The 20,135-nt window shown below is 36.6% G+C and overlaps 1 protein-coding gene across 1 annotated transcript in view; it reads left to right on the top strand.

Annotated features, from left to right (window-relative positions):
- The first annotated feature begins 1,727 nt into the window (after positions 1 to 1,727).
- Positions 1,728 to 20,135, top strand: part of LOC307169809 (uncharacterized protein) — a 294,785-nt gene continuing 276,377 nt past the window's right edge. Inside the window, exons 1-3 of the mRNA XM_079890625.1 lie at positions 1,728 to 2,249; positions 6,052 to 6,386; positions 7,351 to 7,683. Of these exons, the coding sequence (XP_079746751.1) occupies positions 6,098 to 6,386; positions 7,351 to 7,683 (622 nt within the window). The 5' untranslated portion in view covers positions 1,728 to 2,249; positions 6,052 to 6,097. The remainder of the gene's footprint in view (positions 2,250 to 6,051; positions 6,387 to 7,350; positions 7,684 to 20,135) is intronic.

Raw genomic sequence — 20,135 nt, forward strand, 5'->3', positions numbered from 1 at the left:
TCACAATCGATCAAAATGGGAAAGTATTGTTTTAATGGCATACGTACTTGCGAATGTCTAATGTAGTCTGGTAAACAAGATAGGGACCGTCTAAAAAGTTGCTTTTTTTTTCAGTGTGTGCAAGCAGACAACTAAATGTTAGCCAACTACTGATGTACCAGCAAATATCACAAGTGGAAACTCATGTGTAATCTCCTAAACATAGTTAATTGTTTCATTTTACAACTGTTCATAAATATTTATTTGCCTCTAAATGAACAAGAACTGTGTTGGTGTGTTGGGTTTTGACATATGACATATGATTTATTTCAGTAGGTTTTGAAAGCATGGGCTGACTGCTCCAAAGCAAGTTGGATCATCTTGTCTGGACCCTACAGAACAAACTACAGCCCATGTCTTTCTGTTTTATTCACCTCTGTTTTTCTGTTTTTAAGTGTGATAAAGACTTAAAACAGATAAAAACAGTGTAACAGTGTTCTCCAGGTGTTGATGAAAAGAATAGCTAAACTATTTTAATGTTTTTCTGTTGTATGACATCTTAATTTAACATTAAAATGTCACAATATCACAATTCATGTGCACTGATTGATGTTTACAGTCCTGCAGAAAGGTCGCTGTCCATGGTCCTGAATCCATCAGATAGGCCTAACCGACAATACTCAGAAAGCATGACAATAAACACACTGTTTATTTTGGGTAAACACTTCAAAAACATATTTTTTACAAAATATTTGTCCCTCATTTAAATTTCTACCATCAACTATCTTCTATGGGGATTATTATCTATTAACTATATAATATTATACTATTATATTATACTATTATCTATTTACTATAGGTAAACTTTTATCTATTATCTCCGAACTATTATTTTACCTTAATGGTTATTGAATAATTTTTAAGCTAAAGCACACCCTAAAAAAACACACACTTAACCTCATAATTTGGGTATGGTCAAACGTAAAGAGTTCACATGACATTGTAATAATACAGCATGAAGAGGGCATGTCAGGTGTCAGGTGAATGTCAGGTGAAATTTTGACAATAACTCCCTTACTATACATACAATAATCAAATATATTTATTAAACAATTACTGTAATTCACCTAAAGTATTTTTTCATGTTCCAAAGTGTGTAGTACTTTCCTATTGACCTGACTGACTTACTACAGGTGAAATTTTGACAATGGATCAATAACTCGTGATCAATTACTCACGAATCTATAACTCATGAGCTAAACATTGTTACTACACAAATAACATTGTTTTAATAATGTTTAATAATTTTCCTCAAAACGAGCTTTCCTTTGAAGGGGACAAAATACATTGATCTCTATATGCGCAGGCGGCTGAGAGACAGATCCGAAGAGACCAGTCAAAAACACACACTATAGTGTCACCAAATTCAGTTCACACATCACTGCTGTTCTGATGGTTATACTACAACTTTTTGCATTATTGTTATGATGATATTATGAAAAATATTAAATAACTTCACTGTTATTCTCTGTATTGTTGCCAAATTCAGATCACACATCACTGCTGTCCTGCTGGTTATACAATTGTATTGCATTTATCCAAACAAAGTGTTGTTATATAGCTAACCAGCAAGACAGCAGTGGTGTGTGATTGTGAATTTGGTAACAATATAGACAATTACAGTGAAGTTTTTGATTTTTTTGTAGTAACACTTTTCGGGTTTTGCACTTTGCAGACGGTCCCTTCGTATCTGTCTCTCAGCCTGCGCATAGAGACCAATGTATTTTGTCCACTGCGAAGGAAAGCTCGTTTTAAGGGTAAATAGGTTGTAGCTGCTTGTGTACGTTACTGCGATTGAAAAGAGGTGTTATTTGTGTAGTAACAACGTTTAGTTCACGAGTTATTGAACGCGGAAGTCCGAATGTGCGAATATAAAACCAACTTTACCTAAGTCACATAGTTCTCAGTTTTAACGTGAGAATCGGGAGTTTGCCGGCTGTGACAGAGGAGTCTGTGGCTCGTTCCGGAGGACGATATCCCGGTGGTTAATACTGTGCACAGGAGTCGTTGTTGGCCCATATTCAGAGGGCGCGCAGCAACGCACAGGAGGAAGATTTCCTGAGATTTCTTCAGTTCTGAGTCACTTATGGTTCCAAACTGAAATCAGGTACCTTTGTGTGAGTTTGTTTTTCCCGCTCAGGAGAGTGAAGTGGCCAGTTTGTTGTTTCAAAGGCCACCACGTACCCCAGCATCGTCTCAGGCCTGCAACGGTGTGTGTGTGAGGACTAGCTGTTGTCTGTGTGTGTGTGGGCCCACAGTGTTTCGTTTTCATTCATATGTTGTTATTCAGTGTACTTAAAAACTGTGATTTTTTTTGACCATATCATCTATAGTGAAAGTGTGACAGACTCATTCATTAATTTTGACACATAATATATTGCATATTCTGTGTGATATTGAGCCAATTGTTGATTTGAGATAAAATGTGACTGTGTGAATTAATCACATAGGCTACTGTTAATTTGTATTTAACTTTTTTTATTTTATACAAATTAAATCCCTTATATTTTGTTACTTTCAAAGAGTTTTATTCTTTCAAAAGAGTTAACAGACTGTTTAAGCATAAGTGAGTATAGATTTTTATTATAATTTTCTACAGGAAAATTAATTCATTTAGTGACACCAGAGGGGCCTAACTTCAACATCTGTAGGTGTATCGTTAATGAATCTGGAGCGCTGTCCTACTTAATTACAAGAAAGACAGGTAGGAGGCGCGATATAAGCATAAATAATTACTTTTTGAGGCAGTTAGAAAGCATGCCATGCAAGAATACGGCGATTACAGCAGCCCGGACAAGGCCGATGAGTGAGCTGACACTACTAGTGATAACACTAATGTTACCCCATCTGCTGGCTGATGTGGTTGCGGAGATTACAGCCAATATCTCTAAGCTCATTGGCGAAAATATGGATCCCATATCGCAGCTGCTACAAATGCATCATGCTGAACTAGATGTGCATGAAAAGTGGATCACTGAGGCGGAAACCAGGATATCTGTGGAGGACGTTACTCAGATTGAGGCTAAACTACGATCTTTAGAAAACACGACATGGGTGAAAGTGCTGAGGACCTCAAAAACAGAGAAGGAAGAATATCCGCATCGCTGGACTACCTGAGGGCGTGGGAGTTGACAACCCTACGCGATTCTTCGAGTCATGGCTTCCTAAGACTCTTCGCGTTGCTTCGAAAGCTGGCCGTATGAAGCTAGAGAGAGCGCACCGCTCACTTGCTCCTAAATCCTCCTCTACGTAGCGATCACGGCCTATCTTGGTAAGGTTTCATAATTTCCAAGACAAGCAACGGGTGTTAAATGCTGCGCGGGAGCTGGGGATCAAAGATTCCGTTCTTCGCAAGAGTAAGATGTTTGACGGAGTCAAGAAACGCCTAAAATCCCTCGGTATGGAATACAGGTAAATCCACCCTGCTCTTCTCAAGGTAAATTTCCGTGGCTGCTGGTAACACTTGATTGACCAACTCGCATCACAGGCTTTCCAGATAATCGATACTCGTTGGAGTACAAAATTCTGAGAACTTCAATGAGATTTTGAGACATGCTGACTGAATATCTTTATTGTTCTGTTTAAGTTATGCGGGCATTAATGGTGACACTCTGATTGGGTAGTTCTTTAGTTACTTCCTTTTGTCGTTAGGGAAGCTCTTCTTCGCTGGTGCTCTCGTTACGCAACGGGAGGTAAAGTGTGAACTTTTGTCAATGTTCAACAATTCAAAGTTTTTCTTTACTTTTTCTGTTAGTTATTCACTTTATGTGTCTTTTTTTTGGCTCACCACTTACTTGTCTGGCTGACATTCATACACACTGATCAAAATTATAAACGCAACACTTTTGTTTCTGCCCCTATTTTTCATGAGCTGAACTCAAAAATCTAAGACTTTCTATGTACACAAAATGACTATTTCTCTCAAATATTGTTCACAAATATGTCTAAATCTGTGTTAGTGAGCACTTCTCCTTTGCCGAGATAATCCATCCACCTCACAGGTGTGGCATATAAAGATGCTGATTAGACAGCATGATTATTGCACAGGTGTGCCTTAGGCTGGCCACAATAAAAGGCCACCCTAAACGACACGTGTCACCCGCCTTAATGTGTTGCTCCGCCCCAATCGTCCAGACTGCACTCTGGGGTTACTCCCAGTGGGGGGAAATTAAGCTGACCAAAAATCAACATTGATCCAATGTTTGTCTTTTTCAACACTGAAAGGCATTGAAATATCAACATTGATCCAATATTATTTAGGATTGAATTTTCAACCTCAACCAAAATTATAATTCTGATGGAATTTCAACATTGAATCAGTGTCACCTTGCTATCTGGGTCATTATTAAACGCAATAAATCCAGATTAATTTGTACATGTCCTTTTGCTATTGTTTGCTTCACGTTTTTCAAGATATAGACAAGTTTTTTAAGCATATGGATATATGTTCGGTAAAAAATCATCAAAACAGCATTTACAAATTTGCATCCTGACGCAAAAACATTTGAGATTAATCTCGAATTTTGTTTGCTTGATGGGAATTTAAACGTTGAATGATAATGATAATGACTTTTCAAGGTCTCTGACAGGGATGGTGGTAAACCATTAACCGAAGTCCGCAAAGAAGGTTTAAGTCTAGAGTTCATTTTTAAGAATATTTACATTTTTACCAAAGCAATCTTGCAGTGCCTTTAAAGTATTAACATATCAGTTCTTGCATTACTTGGGATTTGAACTGATTACCTTGCTTTTATGGATTAGATTATTAATTTTTCACAATGCTAATTTGCACAAAGGTTTAAAAAGGCTATAACAATTACATATTTCGCGAATACAGTTTTGTCTGAAACATTTTTCTATAATAATAAGTTTATTTTAAATAGCTGTTATTTTTATTTATTAGGATTTAAATATTTATTTGTTATTATTATTATGAGTATTTCACCTTCCTTGGCTGTCAGCGTAACAAGGGTTGACGGGGGAAAAATATTATGAAAAAATTCACAAATCAAACAGGTCGAGATGATGGTGATATTAGTCTTCTAATTGTTGGAGCTAAAATGCATTAGAAAGTAAAATGCCCTGTGAAAACTCAGAAGCGAAAGGAGACTCGGTTGTATCAAGCTGGATTCTTTATTTGAGAACACGAGATGTCGGTAGCTGCAGTCATCAAGTCTATCTAAGAGAACTTTACATGGTATCTTAAAGGGATTCAGTGGGCAGTCCTTAATGGTGCTGACAGTCCTTAAAAGTGTTGACCTTACACACAGCCTTAGAGATGACCACTAAATCGAACAATCTAAAGACAATACAGACAATTACCCCTGACTGAAGATTATGGTACCCCCTCAAATTGTATAAACATCACATGGTCACAAGAATATATAAACATTCACACATAGTTCAACTCTCAGTAGGAAGATCAAAGACTGACAAAACCCCTTCACTGGAAACTATATTGAATCTAATCAGTAAATCGATGCCATCATGTTCACCTTGAATGCCCTGTTCACTTCTTAGTTCTCACTTCACTTCTTAGATTTTCATGTGATGTTATGCAAGGATGTAGGATCAGCAGATCTTAAACAGATTCTTAAATTTGTAATCCAACAGTAAAAAATAAGATTATGAGAAAACAGGTGCTTTTAATTTATTCTCTTTTAGTGATCAGTAATCACTGTTTTAAACAATGTTAACCGATCCAAAATTAGTGAAATCAACTGTATTGAAATTAAACAAAAACAATCAGTTCCTCAATAATTTTGTTGCACTTATTTTTAAACATTTCTCATTTGTATGTAGCCCATCCTTAGATTCTAGATCCACTAACATGTCATTTTCTCTCATTAAATAATCAAGACTGTTCTATACTTAAAGATAAAAAAGTCCAATTGTGTTAATAAGACCAAAGCTGATCTCAGTTTATGTAGGTCTGTTCACTAAAATTACCAGCAGTGTTATTTAGGTTATATGAGTTTAATATCTGATAAACTGTTTCTGTTTGTTCTGCAGGAGTGTTTGGTGTTTACGCAGATGAAGTGAAGTGAAGTCAGTGTCAATGATGGAGGGAGAATCTGTCACTCTAAACCCTGATCTTAGTGAAATACAGGGAATTCATCTGATAAAGTGGAGGTTTGGAGCATCAGGTCCAGTCATTGCTGAAACTGATGGAACTGAGATCTCATATCCCGATCACAGCGAGATATTCGGAGACAGAGTGCAGCTGGATCAACAGACTGGATCTCTGACCATCAAGAACAGTAGAATCACAGACTCTGGACATTATCAACTAGAGATCAACCACAACAATGGGCCTTCATATATGACATTCAGTGTTACTGTCGATGGTGAGGACACGTTTATCATTTGAATAATTTAGATATTTTCACATTTAAACATTCACATTTTTGTTTTATGAATTAAAATGATACTCAAAGTGCAACAAGCAAGTATTAGTTATGTATGGATGCTTTCCGCATTTCCCAGGTTCTCGCAGAAGTCACACTTCTGTGGTAGTGAATGGAAACTACAATAAATATACATATATTTTTTGTGTTTTCATTTTCTCCAATAGAAAAAAAAGAAGAAAGAAATCTTGGCTTTCTATGAAAGATTCAATGACTATGTATATTGGTCAGAAGAGAGAAATATGTAAAATTTGCTGTCACTGCCTCAGTCGTATAATGTTATAAATGTATCTTATTATATTTTTAATGAAAATATAAAAACATGGCTAAATTTACTATGTTAATAACTGTAAACACATAATCACAGTCTGTGAAAAGTATTGCAGCTATAACACATTATAAAATAATGAAAAAGTTGTTTTTTTATTATTATTTAAATAAAAGTGTTTTCTAAATTATTAAATGTGAATGTAGCTCATCCTTAGATTCTAGATCCACCAACATGAGATTTTCTCTCATTGTTTCTGCTCTTTATTTAGTTGAACTTTTGTTTCCAGTCTCACAAAATCACAGTCATGGTCTGAATATCATTGTGACAGTGATTGGTCTGCAGTCGATCACATGACTGATATTCAGAAAAACATATTGGTGGCTGTGACGCTGCTCGCCTTCTACAATTTTAGAAAGAAATTCATAAGTGATTTAAATTCCACACACAGTTTGGCCAGGCAGATGCTTTTATTAGTTCCAAAACAAATCAAAACATGATCAATTATTTTTTAAATGTAAGAAATGTATTTATTTATTATGTAGTAAACCTAGACAAACACTGATCTGATTTTCAGTTGTGCCCGTAACAGTGTTCAGTATGTTTAATCTCTGTCTGTGAATCTGTTTCTTGCAGACTCTCCACCTGTCATTGATGTTGAAATGAAGAACGTAATGAAGGGAGATTCTGTCACTCTTCAGACTGATGTTACTGAACCACACGGAGATGAGCTGATAGTGTGGAGGTTTGGAGATGAAGGAAAACTCATAGCTAAATGTGATATAGAAACCAAGAGCTCACCATTATATAATGACATTGATGAGAGATTCAGAGACAGACTGAAGCTGGATCATCAGACTGGATCTTTGACTATCAGTGACATCAGAAAAAAACAATCTGGACTTTATACAGTGATGATCTGCAGCAGCAGCAAACAGACGTTATACAAGAGATTCACTGTTACCATCAGTGGTGAGTACCGGTAACTCAAGTCTTATGAAATGTATTGTTTATCAGCATTCAGAGTGCAAAACTTGAACCCCAGACCTTTAATTTGCTAAAACAGCGTGTTATCTGTCATATTGCATGACACCTATACCTATAAATAAATCTAAATACTGACTGTTGTCAAGCTTATGATACAAATTTTAAATAAAAAAATTCTAACTTAAATCTTCATCAGTCTATGTTTCCATCCACCTATTTTTATGGGCATTTTGGGATATCGTATCAAAACCTGTTGGATTGAAACGGCAAGATGCACTTAAATTCTAAGGCATAGTCACGTACATGGTATTTTTATAAACAGGGTTTTTCTTCCTTGGTTTAAAAAAACAAATCTCGTCCACACAAGCATGGTTTTAAAAGATTCTCTGTCCATATAAAAATAGTAGTGTTGCATTATGACGTCTCTGCACTGTAAAACATGTTTTCTTGTTTACAGTCCAAATATCTAAAAATTCTTAAATCAAGATGCATTTACTAGATGAGTAAAATACCATAAGATATAACGTCTTGTTTTCTGGGGAAAACAATCAAAATGAAGTGAGTTTTTGCTTGAAACAAGCTAAATTATCTGCCTATATGGAGTAAGGAAAATAATTGTGTTTCTGTTTGAATTAAGATTTTTTTTTTTACCCCTTTGGCAGATCATTTTGCCCAGAAAACAGGACATTATATCTTATGGTATTTTGCTACTTTAGTAAATGCAGAGTGGGGGTTCAATCTTCAACTGGTTGGCAGGAGCCAGGTCACGTGACCTGTCAGTGGCTGCCTAGTGGCTGGGAGTCTGCCTTGGCAAGTTTCAGCAGCCATTGATTTTTGTCCGAGTTTGTGTTTTGTGTTCCTCCCTCTCTAGCTCTTCTGAATTTATTATTGTGCATCTGTTGATATGAACATGTTCTTTTATGTGATTGGTGTTTTAGAGAATTTTATCATAATTAAAACTGGTTGCTTACTGACACTGTCACAGCGTGTACATGTACAAATAACAAGGTCACATGAGACAGCCATCTTCTAACCGTATACATACTGGGAACTACATTCTCAGAAGGCGAATCACTGCTACTTCTGCGGAGTGATTTACTCCAACTCTGAGCGAACTCTCTGCTCCTCACCACGGGGCTTCTCAGGTGCTGCGAGCAAATCACTCCGCCCAAGTTGCAGTGCTTCTATACCAGTATGTATACGGTTAGAAGATGGCTGTGTCTCATGTGACCTTGTTATTTGTACACGCTGTGACTATACAAATCACAACATGTAAATAGGAAAATGTTGGCATTATTTTGTCATTTATTGGGAGCAGTATGCTAGCTGGAGCCGTTTACCTCCAGTGTTTGTGCTAAGCTAGGCTAGCGGTGGGTGCGTCAGACAGAGTTACAGCACGCACAGAGATGAGAAGGGTATGTATGGACTTATCGAACTCTGGGGGATATGGTGAATAAGCTAAAGTCCCAAAAAGTTGCCGTGTTCCTTAAACATACAAAAGATTAGAGTCATACGATTATATTCATAGTAATAAAATAGTGCAGTTACTATTATTTGCACCTGGACAACACTAACTACGGTAGGCTAATGAAATTTGTGACAGGTGACAGCTTAAATTCCTGTAATCAGCAAGCTACTGTATGTAACTGTATGAATATGCTATTTCAGAGGCTGCCACAGAGAGAGATACAATACACTTCAGTACTCATGTGAATGAAGAAGAGAGAATAGGTGAGGAGCAAATTGTCTAACAGTTGTTCAAAATAAATGTGTGTGATATAGTTTTTGTGAAAATATAACAGCAATATAAATAGCTTGTTTTATTGTAGTAAATGCTATGGAGTGGCTCAGACATCATCAGTTGTCTGTTTCTGTTTGTAGAAGAGTGTTAGTGTAGAGAAGATGAGGAAGATAGTAGCAGCAGGGATCCAGAGGAGGAGGATGCTGGAAAGAGCCGGAAATATAAAGGTGGTCATGATGAGCATCTGGCTGAGGAAAAGACAGATCAGAATGATTTAGCAGAAGAATGTTTGGTAGAAGGTCCAGGATTATGGCCTGCAACTCTAAATAATTTGAAAAGAAAATTATTGTTAGCAAACTGGCTTGTGCAGGAGCTGAAAAATGTGGAAGGCAAATCCTTTAGTGAACTGAGCCCAAGGTTTCAGATCACAGCAGAAATATGCAAAGCGTTTGCTCCCGTTCTGGTTCTGGTTCACATTCACACTAATGTCTGTCTTTATCATTACAGTATCAGATCTTGACTCAGGTTATATAGTGCTGATGTTTATAGTGTGTGTTATAGATCAGACACATTCACACTAATGTCTGTCTTTATCATTACAGTATCAGATCTTCACTCAGGTTATATAGTGCTGATGTTTATAGTGTGTGTTATAGATCAGACACATTCACACTAATGTCTGTCTTTATCATTACAGTATCAGATCTTCACTCAGGTTATATAGTGTTGATGTTTATAGTGTGTGTTATAGATCAGACACACTCACACTAATGTCTGTCTTTATCATTACAGTATCAGATCTTGACTCAGGTTATATAGTGCTGATGTTTATAGTGTGTGTTATAGATCAGACACACTCACACTAATGTCTGTCTTTATCATTACAGTATCAGATCTTAAATCAGGTTATATAGTGCTGATGTTTATAGTGTGTGTTATAGATCAGACACATTCACACTAATGTCTGTCTTTATCATTACAGTATCAGATCTACACTCAGGTTATATAGTGCTGATGTTTATAGTGTGTGTTATAGATCAGACACACTCACACTAATGTCTGTCTTTATCATTACAGTATCAGATCTTAAATCAGGTTATATAGTGCTGATGTTTATAGTGTGTGTTATAGATCAGACACATTCACACTAATGTCTGTCTTTATCATTACAGTATCAGATCTTCACTCAGGTTATATAGTGTTGATGTTTATAGTGTGTGTTATAGATCAGACACACTCACACTAATGTCTGTCTTTATCATTACAGTATCAGATCTTGACTCAGGTTATATAGTGCTGATGTTTATAGTGTGTGTTATAGATCAGACACACTCACACTAATGTCTGTCTTTATCATTACAGTATCAGATCTTAAATCAGGTTATATAGTGCTGATGTTTATAGTGTGTGTTATAGATCAGACACATTCACACTAATGTCTGTCTTTATCATTACAGTATCAGATCTACACTCAGGTTATATAGTGCTGATGTTTATAGTGTGTGTTATAGATCAGACACATTCACACTAATGTCTGTCTTTATCATTACAGTATCAGATCTTCACTCAGGTTATATAGTGCTGATGTTTATAGTGTGTGTTATAGATCAGACACATTCACACTAATGTCTGTCTTTATCATTACAGTATCAGATCTACACTCAGGTTATATAGTGCTGATGTTTATAGTGTGTGTTATAGTTCAGACACATTCACACTAATGTCTGTCTTTATCATTACAGTATCAGATCTTCACTCAGGTTATATAGTGCTGATGTTTATAGTGTGTGTTATAGATCAGACACATTCACACTAATGTCTGTCTTTATCATTACAGTATCAGATCTACACTCAGGTTATATAGTGCTGATGTTTATAGTGTGTGTTATAGTTCAGACACATTCACACTAATGTCTGTCTTTATCATTACAGTATCAGATCTACACTCAGATTATATAGTGCTGATGTTTATAGTGTGTGTTATAGATCAGACACACTCACACTAATGTCTGTCTTTATCATTACAGTATCAGATCTTAAATCAGGTTATATAGTGCTGATGTTTATAGTGTGTGTTATAGATCAGACACATTCACACTAATGTCTGTCTTTATCATTACAGTATCAGATCTTCACTCAGGTTATATAGTGTTGATGTTTATAGTGTGTGTTATAGATCAGACACACTCACACTAATGTCTGTCTTTATCATTACAGTATCAGATCTTGACTCAGGTTATATAGTGCTGATGTTTATAGTGTGTGTTATAGATCAGACACACTCACACTAATGTCTGTCTTTATCATTACAGTATCAGATCTTAAATCAGGTTATATAGTGCTGATGTTTATAGTGTGTGTTATAGATCAGACACATTCACACTAATGTCTGTCTTTATCATTACAGTATCAGATCTACACTCAGGTTATATAGTGCTGATGTTTATAGTGTGTGTTATAGATCAGACACATTCACACTAATGTCTGTCTTTATCATTACAGTATCAGATCTTAAATCAGGTTATATAGTGCTGATGTTTATAGTGTGTGTTATAGATCAGACACATTCACACTAATGTCTGTCTTTATCATTACAGTATCAGATCTACACTCAGGTTATATAGTGCTGATGTTTATAGTGTGTGTTATAGATCAGACACATTCACACTAATGTCTGTCTTTATCATTACAGTATCAGATCTACACTCAGGTTATATAGTGCTGATGTTTATAGTGTGTGTTATAGTTCAGACACATTCACACTAATGTCTGTCTTTATCATTACAGTATCAGATCTTCACTCAGGTTATATAGTACTGGTGTTTATAGTGTGTGTTATAGATCAGACACACTCACACTAATGTCTGTCTTTATCATTACAGTATCAGATCTACACTCAGATTATATAGTGCTGATGTTTATAGTGTGTGTTATAGACCAGACACATTCACACTAATGACTGTCTTTATCATTACAGTATCAGGTCTTCACTCAGGTTATAGTGTTGATGTTTATAGTGTGTGTTAATGTCTGTCTCTCTTTCTCATTACAGAACCAGTTCTGTCTTCAGGTGCTGTGGCAGGAATAGTTGCTCTCATTGTTCTGCTGCTGGTGTTTTCAGTTGCAGCTGTTGGTGTTTTTTAAGTTCTCTAAATATGAAAGGCAAATGGGTAAGTATTACAGTCAGGTGACACATTAAGAGAAAAATACACTTTATTGCTCTACAATAGTTTAAATCTATAATGTGATGAAGTGCCATGGTCAGTCACTTAAATCAGATTTTCTACCTCTTCTGATGTTTGGTTTGAACAGTATCTGAAACTCTTGACTATGCCTTCATAATTTCATGCATTAAATTGCTGCCTTGTGATTGGCTGATTAGAAATTTGCATCAATGGCTTGTTAGATATTTGCATCAATGAGCAAGTGTAACGAATATCGTGGCTACCTGAAGTAATGTTAAAAATATATAAATTAACATTAAGCAAGACATGTCTAATAAAAAATGTTGAAAATTGTTACTGATAATTTAGAACAAGTCATAAACATGATGAAGTGATTTAGAAGCAGCACATGTGAAGAATCACACAGAATCTTCTCAGCATTACTGACATGTTCATCTGCAAACTCATTTATACTGTAATCTCCTCATTTCTATGTTTGTATCTGCAGCTGTGACAGATGAAGAGAAGGCAGTATAATATGGAATGCCAGACCTGACTTAATAATACATGACTTTTGTTCCACATTTATTTATTTATTTATTTAGTTATGCATTTATTTATTTCCACTTTTATTTATTTTCACATTTATTTATGTATGTTTTGTCTACATTTATTTATACATTTATTTATTTCCACATTTATTTATTTATGCATTTATTTATTTATACATTTCTTCTTCTGTATGCTAATGAGGGGGGCGTGTTTGACCTCAGACATAGCAATCGAGCTCAGAGTGGCGGTGCTGAAGCTTACAGCGACACCCTGTGGTGTGAACAAACGAAATGCAAGAGGTGTATGGACATGCCTTTGCAAGAAGTCCCACAGGGAATGAATGACTTAGAGATGGGAAATATATCCAAAATCTTATATCACGGGTTAAGTCATTTAATATCATCTTAACTGTATGTATATTTTTATTTATTGGTTTATTTGATAGGGACCATGCATATTCATTAACATTGTTGTATGAAAATACACCATGTAAATATGCCAGAATTTTATATACTAAACAAGCATGCTTGAAATGTTTAAAACTGTCAAAGCTTAAAAATTGATGTCTCTCTAAAATCTCGCAATGGTGAAATGTCAAAAACTTTGTCAAAAGTTTTTATGGCTTTCCTAAATAGAGATTCAATGCTTTTAAGAGTAGATATGCTAGTTAATGACCAATTTGTAAAACAATAAAAAAAAAAATCATAGTATGTAAGAACAACTTGGCAGCTTTGGTGTCAAGAAATGGCCTAATTTGTTTAAAATTCTGCAAATTAAATTTCACTTTATTTGCCACCTTTTTTACGTGACATATGAATGTTAGGGTGGAGTCATATATGACTCCTAAATACTTGAATTCATTAACAATATCAAGCTCATATCCTCTAAATAACAAATTAGAATGTGGCACCTTCATATTTTGTTTAGTGAACGCCACACAGACTGTTTTTTAGTGTTTTTTAGTGTTTAGAAGTTTTTTAGTGTTCAGAGGTCCTGCTGTGCAGAATGTAAACTTCAATACTGACTTCAGTGAAATGTCAAAGTGTCTGTTATCAGATCTGTTGAAGATGTTCATGTGTTCATGTTTCTCTTCATGTGTGCTGCCAAGACATTTTAGAAATCCCAACCGGATTTGGAACAGTTTGTTTCCCATGTCCGGAATAAAGATGGTAACCCTATATACATACAGTTAAGGTGATATTAAATGACTTAACTGTGATATAAGATTTTGGATATATTGCCCATCTCTAAGTCATTCTTCTTGCATAGGCACATCCATACACCTCTTGCATTTCGTTTGTTTACACCACAGGGTGTCGCTGTATCCTCAAAGCTTCAGCACTGCCAAACTGAGCTCGATTGCTATGTCTGAGGTAAAACACGCCCCCCTCATTAGCATGCAGAGGAAGAAACGCATAAATAAATAAATGTGGAAATAAATAAATGTATAAATAAATGTGGACATAAATACATACATACATAAATAAATGTGAAAATAAATAAAAGTGGAAATAAATAAATGCATAAATAAATAAATGAATAAATAAATAAATGTGGAAAAAATATTTATTTATTATTAAGTCCGATCTGGCATTTCATATTATTAGTGATGGAGGGAAATGTTGTCAATCTGAAGACTGATGCTGAAATACAGAGAGATGATCGGATCGTTTGGATGTTTAGACCTCAAGAGTCTCTTATTACTGAAAGACCAGAGAACAGAGAGAGATATGATGGTGCTGATGGGAAATTCAAAGACAGACTGGAGCTGGACGAGACGACTGGACCTCTGACCATCACAAACTTCAGAACCACAGACTCTGGAGATTATAAACTACAGGTCGAATCCAACAGTGGGGTTTCATGCAAGACATTCAGTGTTATTGTCAGAGGTGAGTCGCTCTAGTCTACATCCATTCTGCTTATATTTCTTTTTACAGTCAATTCAGATCAAACTTCTCAACTACAGACATTTTGTAGATTATTTCGGTCTGAAATTTAGAATTAGTTTCAAAATCTCCTATTGAACTACACTGTGAAATAAACATGCGTTTGCATGTAGTATTTTCAAAAGTACCGACGCGTTGAGTCACTCAAAGCTCAACAGTGCTCAAAGCAGCACAATTTTAATATTTCAGTACTGACTTGGTACCGAAGTCAGTACTTATTACAACACTATTTGCATGTGTGACTAGATAGTAGTTGGTACACCTGCTCCGAAATGACGAAACACCAGAGACACCGTTCAATTCTCACTTTCTCTTTGAGTGACATAACACCAGACCCGTGCTGATTCACTGGTGAAGTTCAGATCATCTCTGACACTTTAGGATGATGCAGATCAGAGCCGCTGTATTTTATTATAACTTTCATACAGCATTTCATCTTCACACAGAATGCGGAGCCAGAACAGACTCTTCACTCACAGCTTTTTAGACCAGCATCTTTACGTCAGTGTTCAGCTAACTTAAACTGAGACCCTGTTTACACCTGGTATTAAGATGTGTTTTGGTGGATTGGATCACAAGTGGACGGCACTAAATACAGGTGTAAACGTTTTGAGCTTGAGCTTGTCCACTTTCGACCACTTCCAGAGGTAGTCGAAAATGCATTTGACTGGATTACTTTTGTAGTGTAAACGCTCATGTGGTCGAATGTCTTCAAACTGCCACAAAAGTCCCAACTACTCTCCACCTATTGACCTAACGCGTGAACATTATGGTAAGCGCGCTAGCCAGACGGGATTTAAACTTTGTCAGATTAAGACCCAAGTTTGGTTTGAAGTAAAATAACGTACCAAGCACAATGTTCTCTCACCATTCCTGATTTCTAACACACACTCACAGCATTCGGCTGGTCTTGCGGTTGTCAGAGCAGAAACTAAAGTTGCTGCTCTCCGTGTGATTTTCTGTCACACAGAGTAAGTTTACAACATAACTTTCAACACACTCAAATGTATTTTTAGTATGATTGTTTTGACAACAAAATGAAAGGAGCAGCAACGGCCGACTGCGGCAGATAAGCATAATAACAACAGCAAGGTAAAATGGTCAGGCTCTTGGCCGCACCCTGCTTCATACCACAATAATGTTAATAAAACTTGAATACATGAGCTCACCCATGAACATGATTACTGCAGCTGAAGATGACATGATTCCGCGCTCATTCACGGCGGAATTAGAAAAAAATAATTTTTATGTTCTTAATGTAGCAACCCCAGTGAATTGAAATACTACACTTGAGATGTTGCTATAGACCAGTAAAGATCTGGATAGTTGCTGTAGACATACATTTTGTATAGACCTCAGTTGAATCTGTTACTGACGGTGTAATTTCAGTTTTATCTCTTTCTAAATAACTTTCCTTGTTTGGTCTCCAGGTAGGTATGTGTGTGAAGTGGCTTCAGTCAGTTTATTCAATCATATTTCAAACACCATTTTACACTGATTTATTCATATTTCAAACAAAATCCCCTCAACACAAGCTGCTATAATCATAAATGAATGTGAATGAATGAAAGAGTGTTTGTCCTTAAAGGGAATTGCATACTGGTGAATCTTTTAATGCATCTAGTTGTAAAGGGAAACTTTACATTTGAGTTTGCACGAGTTCAAAAATATAAACATCTTCATTTGTGGAAAAGAACAATTGCTCAAACAAGATTGAACTTATAAAATAATTAAAATGTGCTACTGACAGAGTGTTATTTAAAAGATTTTGTTCATTGGTAAATTGATTGTAAATTGTTGACATTTTAAAGTCTGAAAGAAATGACTACAGACTTGATCTCCAGATATTTTCTCTGTTTAATTTCTTTCTTTTTCTCTGTATTTCATATTCATCAGGAAACGGAATGAATCAATCAGAGATACCGCTGTTGAATCAAGAGGATATGGATGGAGTGAATGCAGCAGGCACGAGTCCGCGTTAAGGAGATAAGACACGCCCACCAGTGTCAAGCACTGCGACATCATGGCCATTTTAGTGCTGATTGGTTCTACAGGATGTCCAGGAGACGTGTGTGTCGCATTCTTTAATGGTTTGCCTGAAAACTCAGGATCAACTACACACTAGATTTTCAAAAGTATCATATGGCGCAGTTCGCCGCTTATCACGTCGGCGCAGTTTGCTGTCAACATGCTGAATCGGCGTCTGGTCTGTCAGTGGAAACTCTGATTGAATGTTCAGTTTAGGCCTGGGGCCTGGGAAACACTCGATGATTTTAAAATCTTAACTGACTTCCGGCTGAGTATGTGAGTGAGAAGACCCACGTGAAGCGAGCTCCAGAGCATTTTGTCTTTCAATTATATCTTTCAGGCTACCTACAGCTTTTAACACACTTGGTGGTTTCATTCTTAAATCATTTATTCTAGGATTGTTGCTTGGAAAGAATTATGGCTTCTGAAAGGCAAAGGAAACTTAAATCGTCAGCGACCGTGACAGAGAGTCATGGCGACAAGCTGCCGCTGGATCTGGAATATCTCCGTGCCACTTTGATCTCCGAGCTATCATCTACCATCGCAGAACAGGTGAAAGCAGCCATTGACTGCTCTTGCCCCAGTTATTGCGTCCTTTGAGAGTTTTAAATGGAGCATTGAATCACAAGGACGGCACATTGACGAGCTCGATAAGCACTTGAACGATTACAGCGACTGCATTGTAGCACTGGAACAGGCAGTGCTAAAGTTGAATTCAGCTAATAAACAACTCACCGATAAAGTGGAGGTCTTGGAGTCAGGCTCTCGGCGTTGCAATCTCCGTGTCATCGGCATCCCAGAGTGAGCAGAAGGGAGCGATCCGGTTACCTTTATGTCACAGTTTTTCCAGGATGTGTTCGTGTCAGAAATATTGGCCCCGTGCCTTCGGCTGACCGGGAAAATCAAAGGCCTAGAGTTATGATCGTGCGGTTTCACTACTTTAACGACAAAGAAAAGAATGTTCGGCATGGGAATTGGAACCAACTCTTCCATCAGAGCCGTAAGGTTTTAATTTTTCCTGATTTTCAGGGCGGCACTTATAGCAGTGAGAAACAGCCTGCGTGAGAAGAGCGTGCGGTTCTCTCTTAGGTTCCCTGCTCGCCTGCTGATCGACCTCGGCGATGAGAAGCTTCAATTCGACTGTACCAAAGAAGCAAAGTGATGGTTTAACAAATGGTATTCAACATCCTAGTATCTTGTAGAGATAGAAATGCAAAGGACACCATTGTATAAGCTATTGTAATCTTAATACAATTCTAACTGTTAACCGAGTGAATTTAGGCAAATATGTGCTTTCATGTTGCCTGAAATGAATGTTCTCTGTTACTCCATATATGTTTGGAATCGGGAGTGCCTTCATGCGACATGGATGCGAATTGGTAGGGTTTACCAGCATCGGATGTTCCTGAGATTTGCCGTTCTGTCTCCATTATTTGGGAATGGAGAGAAGAAATTGAGTACTTTTATATATATAAATATATATATACTATTTTTTTCTCCTCCGCTTTTGACCTCCTCTAATTACATATTAACTTAACTTGATGAACAGCACCAGAAGTTCAGTTAGATTCTAGACTTGGAATGTGAAAGAACAAAAATCTGACGTTGTATTCCTCCAGGAAACTCATCTGACACTGTCTCCAAACTCACTGGATATCACACGTGTTTCATTCCAACTTTGTTTCCTGGTCAAGAGGAGTTGCCGTTTTAATTAACAAGACTGTGCCTTTTGCTATTGACAATGTCATTTCTGATATGAATGGTAGATATGTAATTGTGAAAGGGAAAATTTCACAAACGCCAGTAGGTTTGGTAAATGTACATGCCCCGAACTTTGATAACACTCTCTTTGCTCAGAATTTATTCTCTAAGATCCCAGCTCTGAACACACATCTTTTGATAATTGTAGGAGATCTAAACTGTGTTATTGATCCAGATTTGGATAAATCAAGTACTGTTATGAAAGCTCCCTCTGCCATGTCAAAGACATTTTCTGAGTTTATGGTTCAGAATGGGTACATTGACACTTTAATCCCACAGCGAGAAAATATTCATTCTATTCGTATGTCCATCAATCTTTTTCTCGTATAGATAATTTTTTTTTATGAATAATTCTCTAATTCCTCAGGTTGTAAACTCTGAATATCTGCCTATTGTTGTTTCAGACCATGCCCCTCTAAGTCTTGACTTAGCACTTAAACTGAGCACTTTCGACCACCCTGGAGGTTCAAACTATTTACTCCTATTTGATTCAGCATTTTGTGAATATATTTCTAATTCAATAGATGATTTTCTCCTTACTAATCGAACCGATTAAATCTCATATTCCTTTCTTTGGGAAACTTTGAAAGCTTTTTTTAAGAGGACAGATAATCTCTTACTCTGCCTATGTTATTAAAGAACGGAGGAATAGGATAAAAAAGTTATCTGACAATATTCAAGCTTTAGATGACCAGTATACTCATAATCATACTCATGAGCTACATAAACAAAGGCTTAATTTGCTGGCAGAATTTAATATTTTATCCACAGGTGATGCAGAAAGACTTTTGTTACACACTTGTGGCAATTATGAATATGAGGATAAGGTCGGTCGACTCCTGGCCCACCAGCTGCGCAGACGAACGGCTTCCCGTTTTATTACTCAAATTGCGCAGCCCGGTGGCACATTAACTTCAGATCCTGAGGAGATCAATTCGACTCTTAAAAACTTTTACTCCTCCCTGTACAAAACTGAAGCTTCGGACCATAAAGAAGAAATGAACCAATTTCTTGGGCTTATTAACTTCCCTAAGGTTAACTCTCTTTTAGCATCTGAACTTGATAGACCCATTATCTTAGAGGAGATTATTAAGTCAATTAATTCATTGCAATCTAAGAAATCCCCTGGGCCAGACGGGCTGCCTTCTTTTATCTGTATTTGAGGAATCTTTAGAGCTAGGTATGTTGACCCCAACACTGAGACAAGCATCTATAACTCTATTGCTTAAAGAGGGGAAA

The sequence above is a fragment of the Squalius cephalus genome, assembly GCF_949319135.1.
Source record: "Squalius cephalus genome assembly, chromosome: 13".
Taxonomy (NCBI): domain Eukaryota; kingdom Metazoa; phylum Chordata; class Actinopteri; order Cypriniformes; family Leuciscidae; genus Squalius; species Squalius cephalus.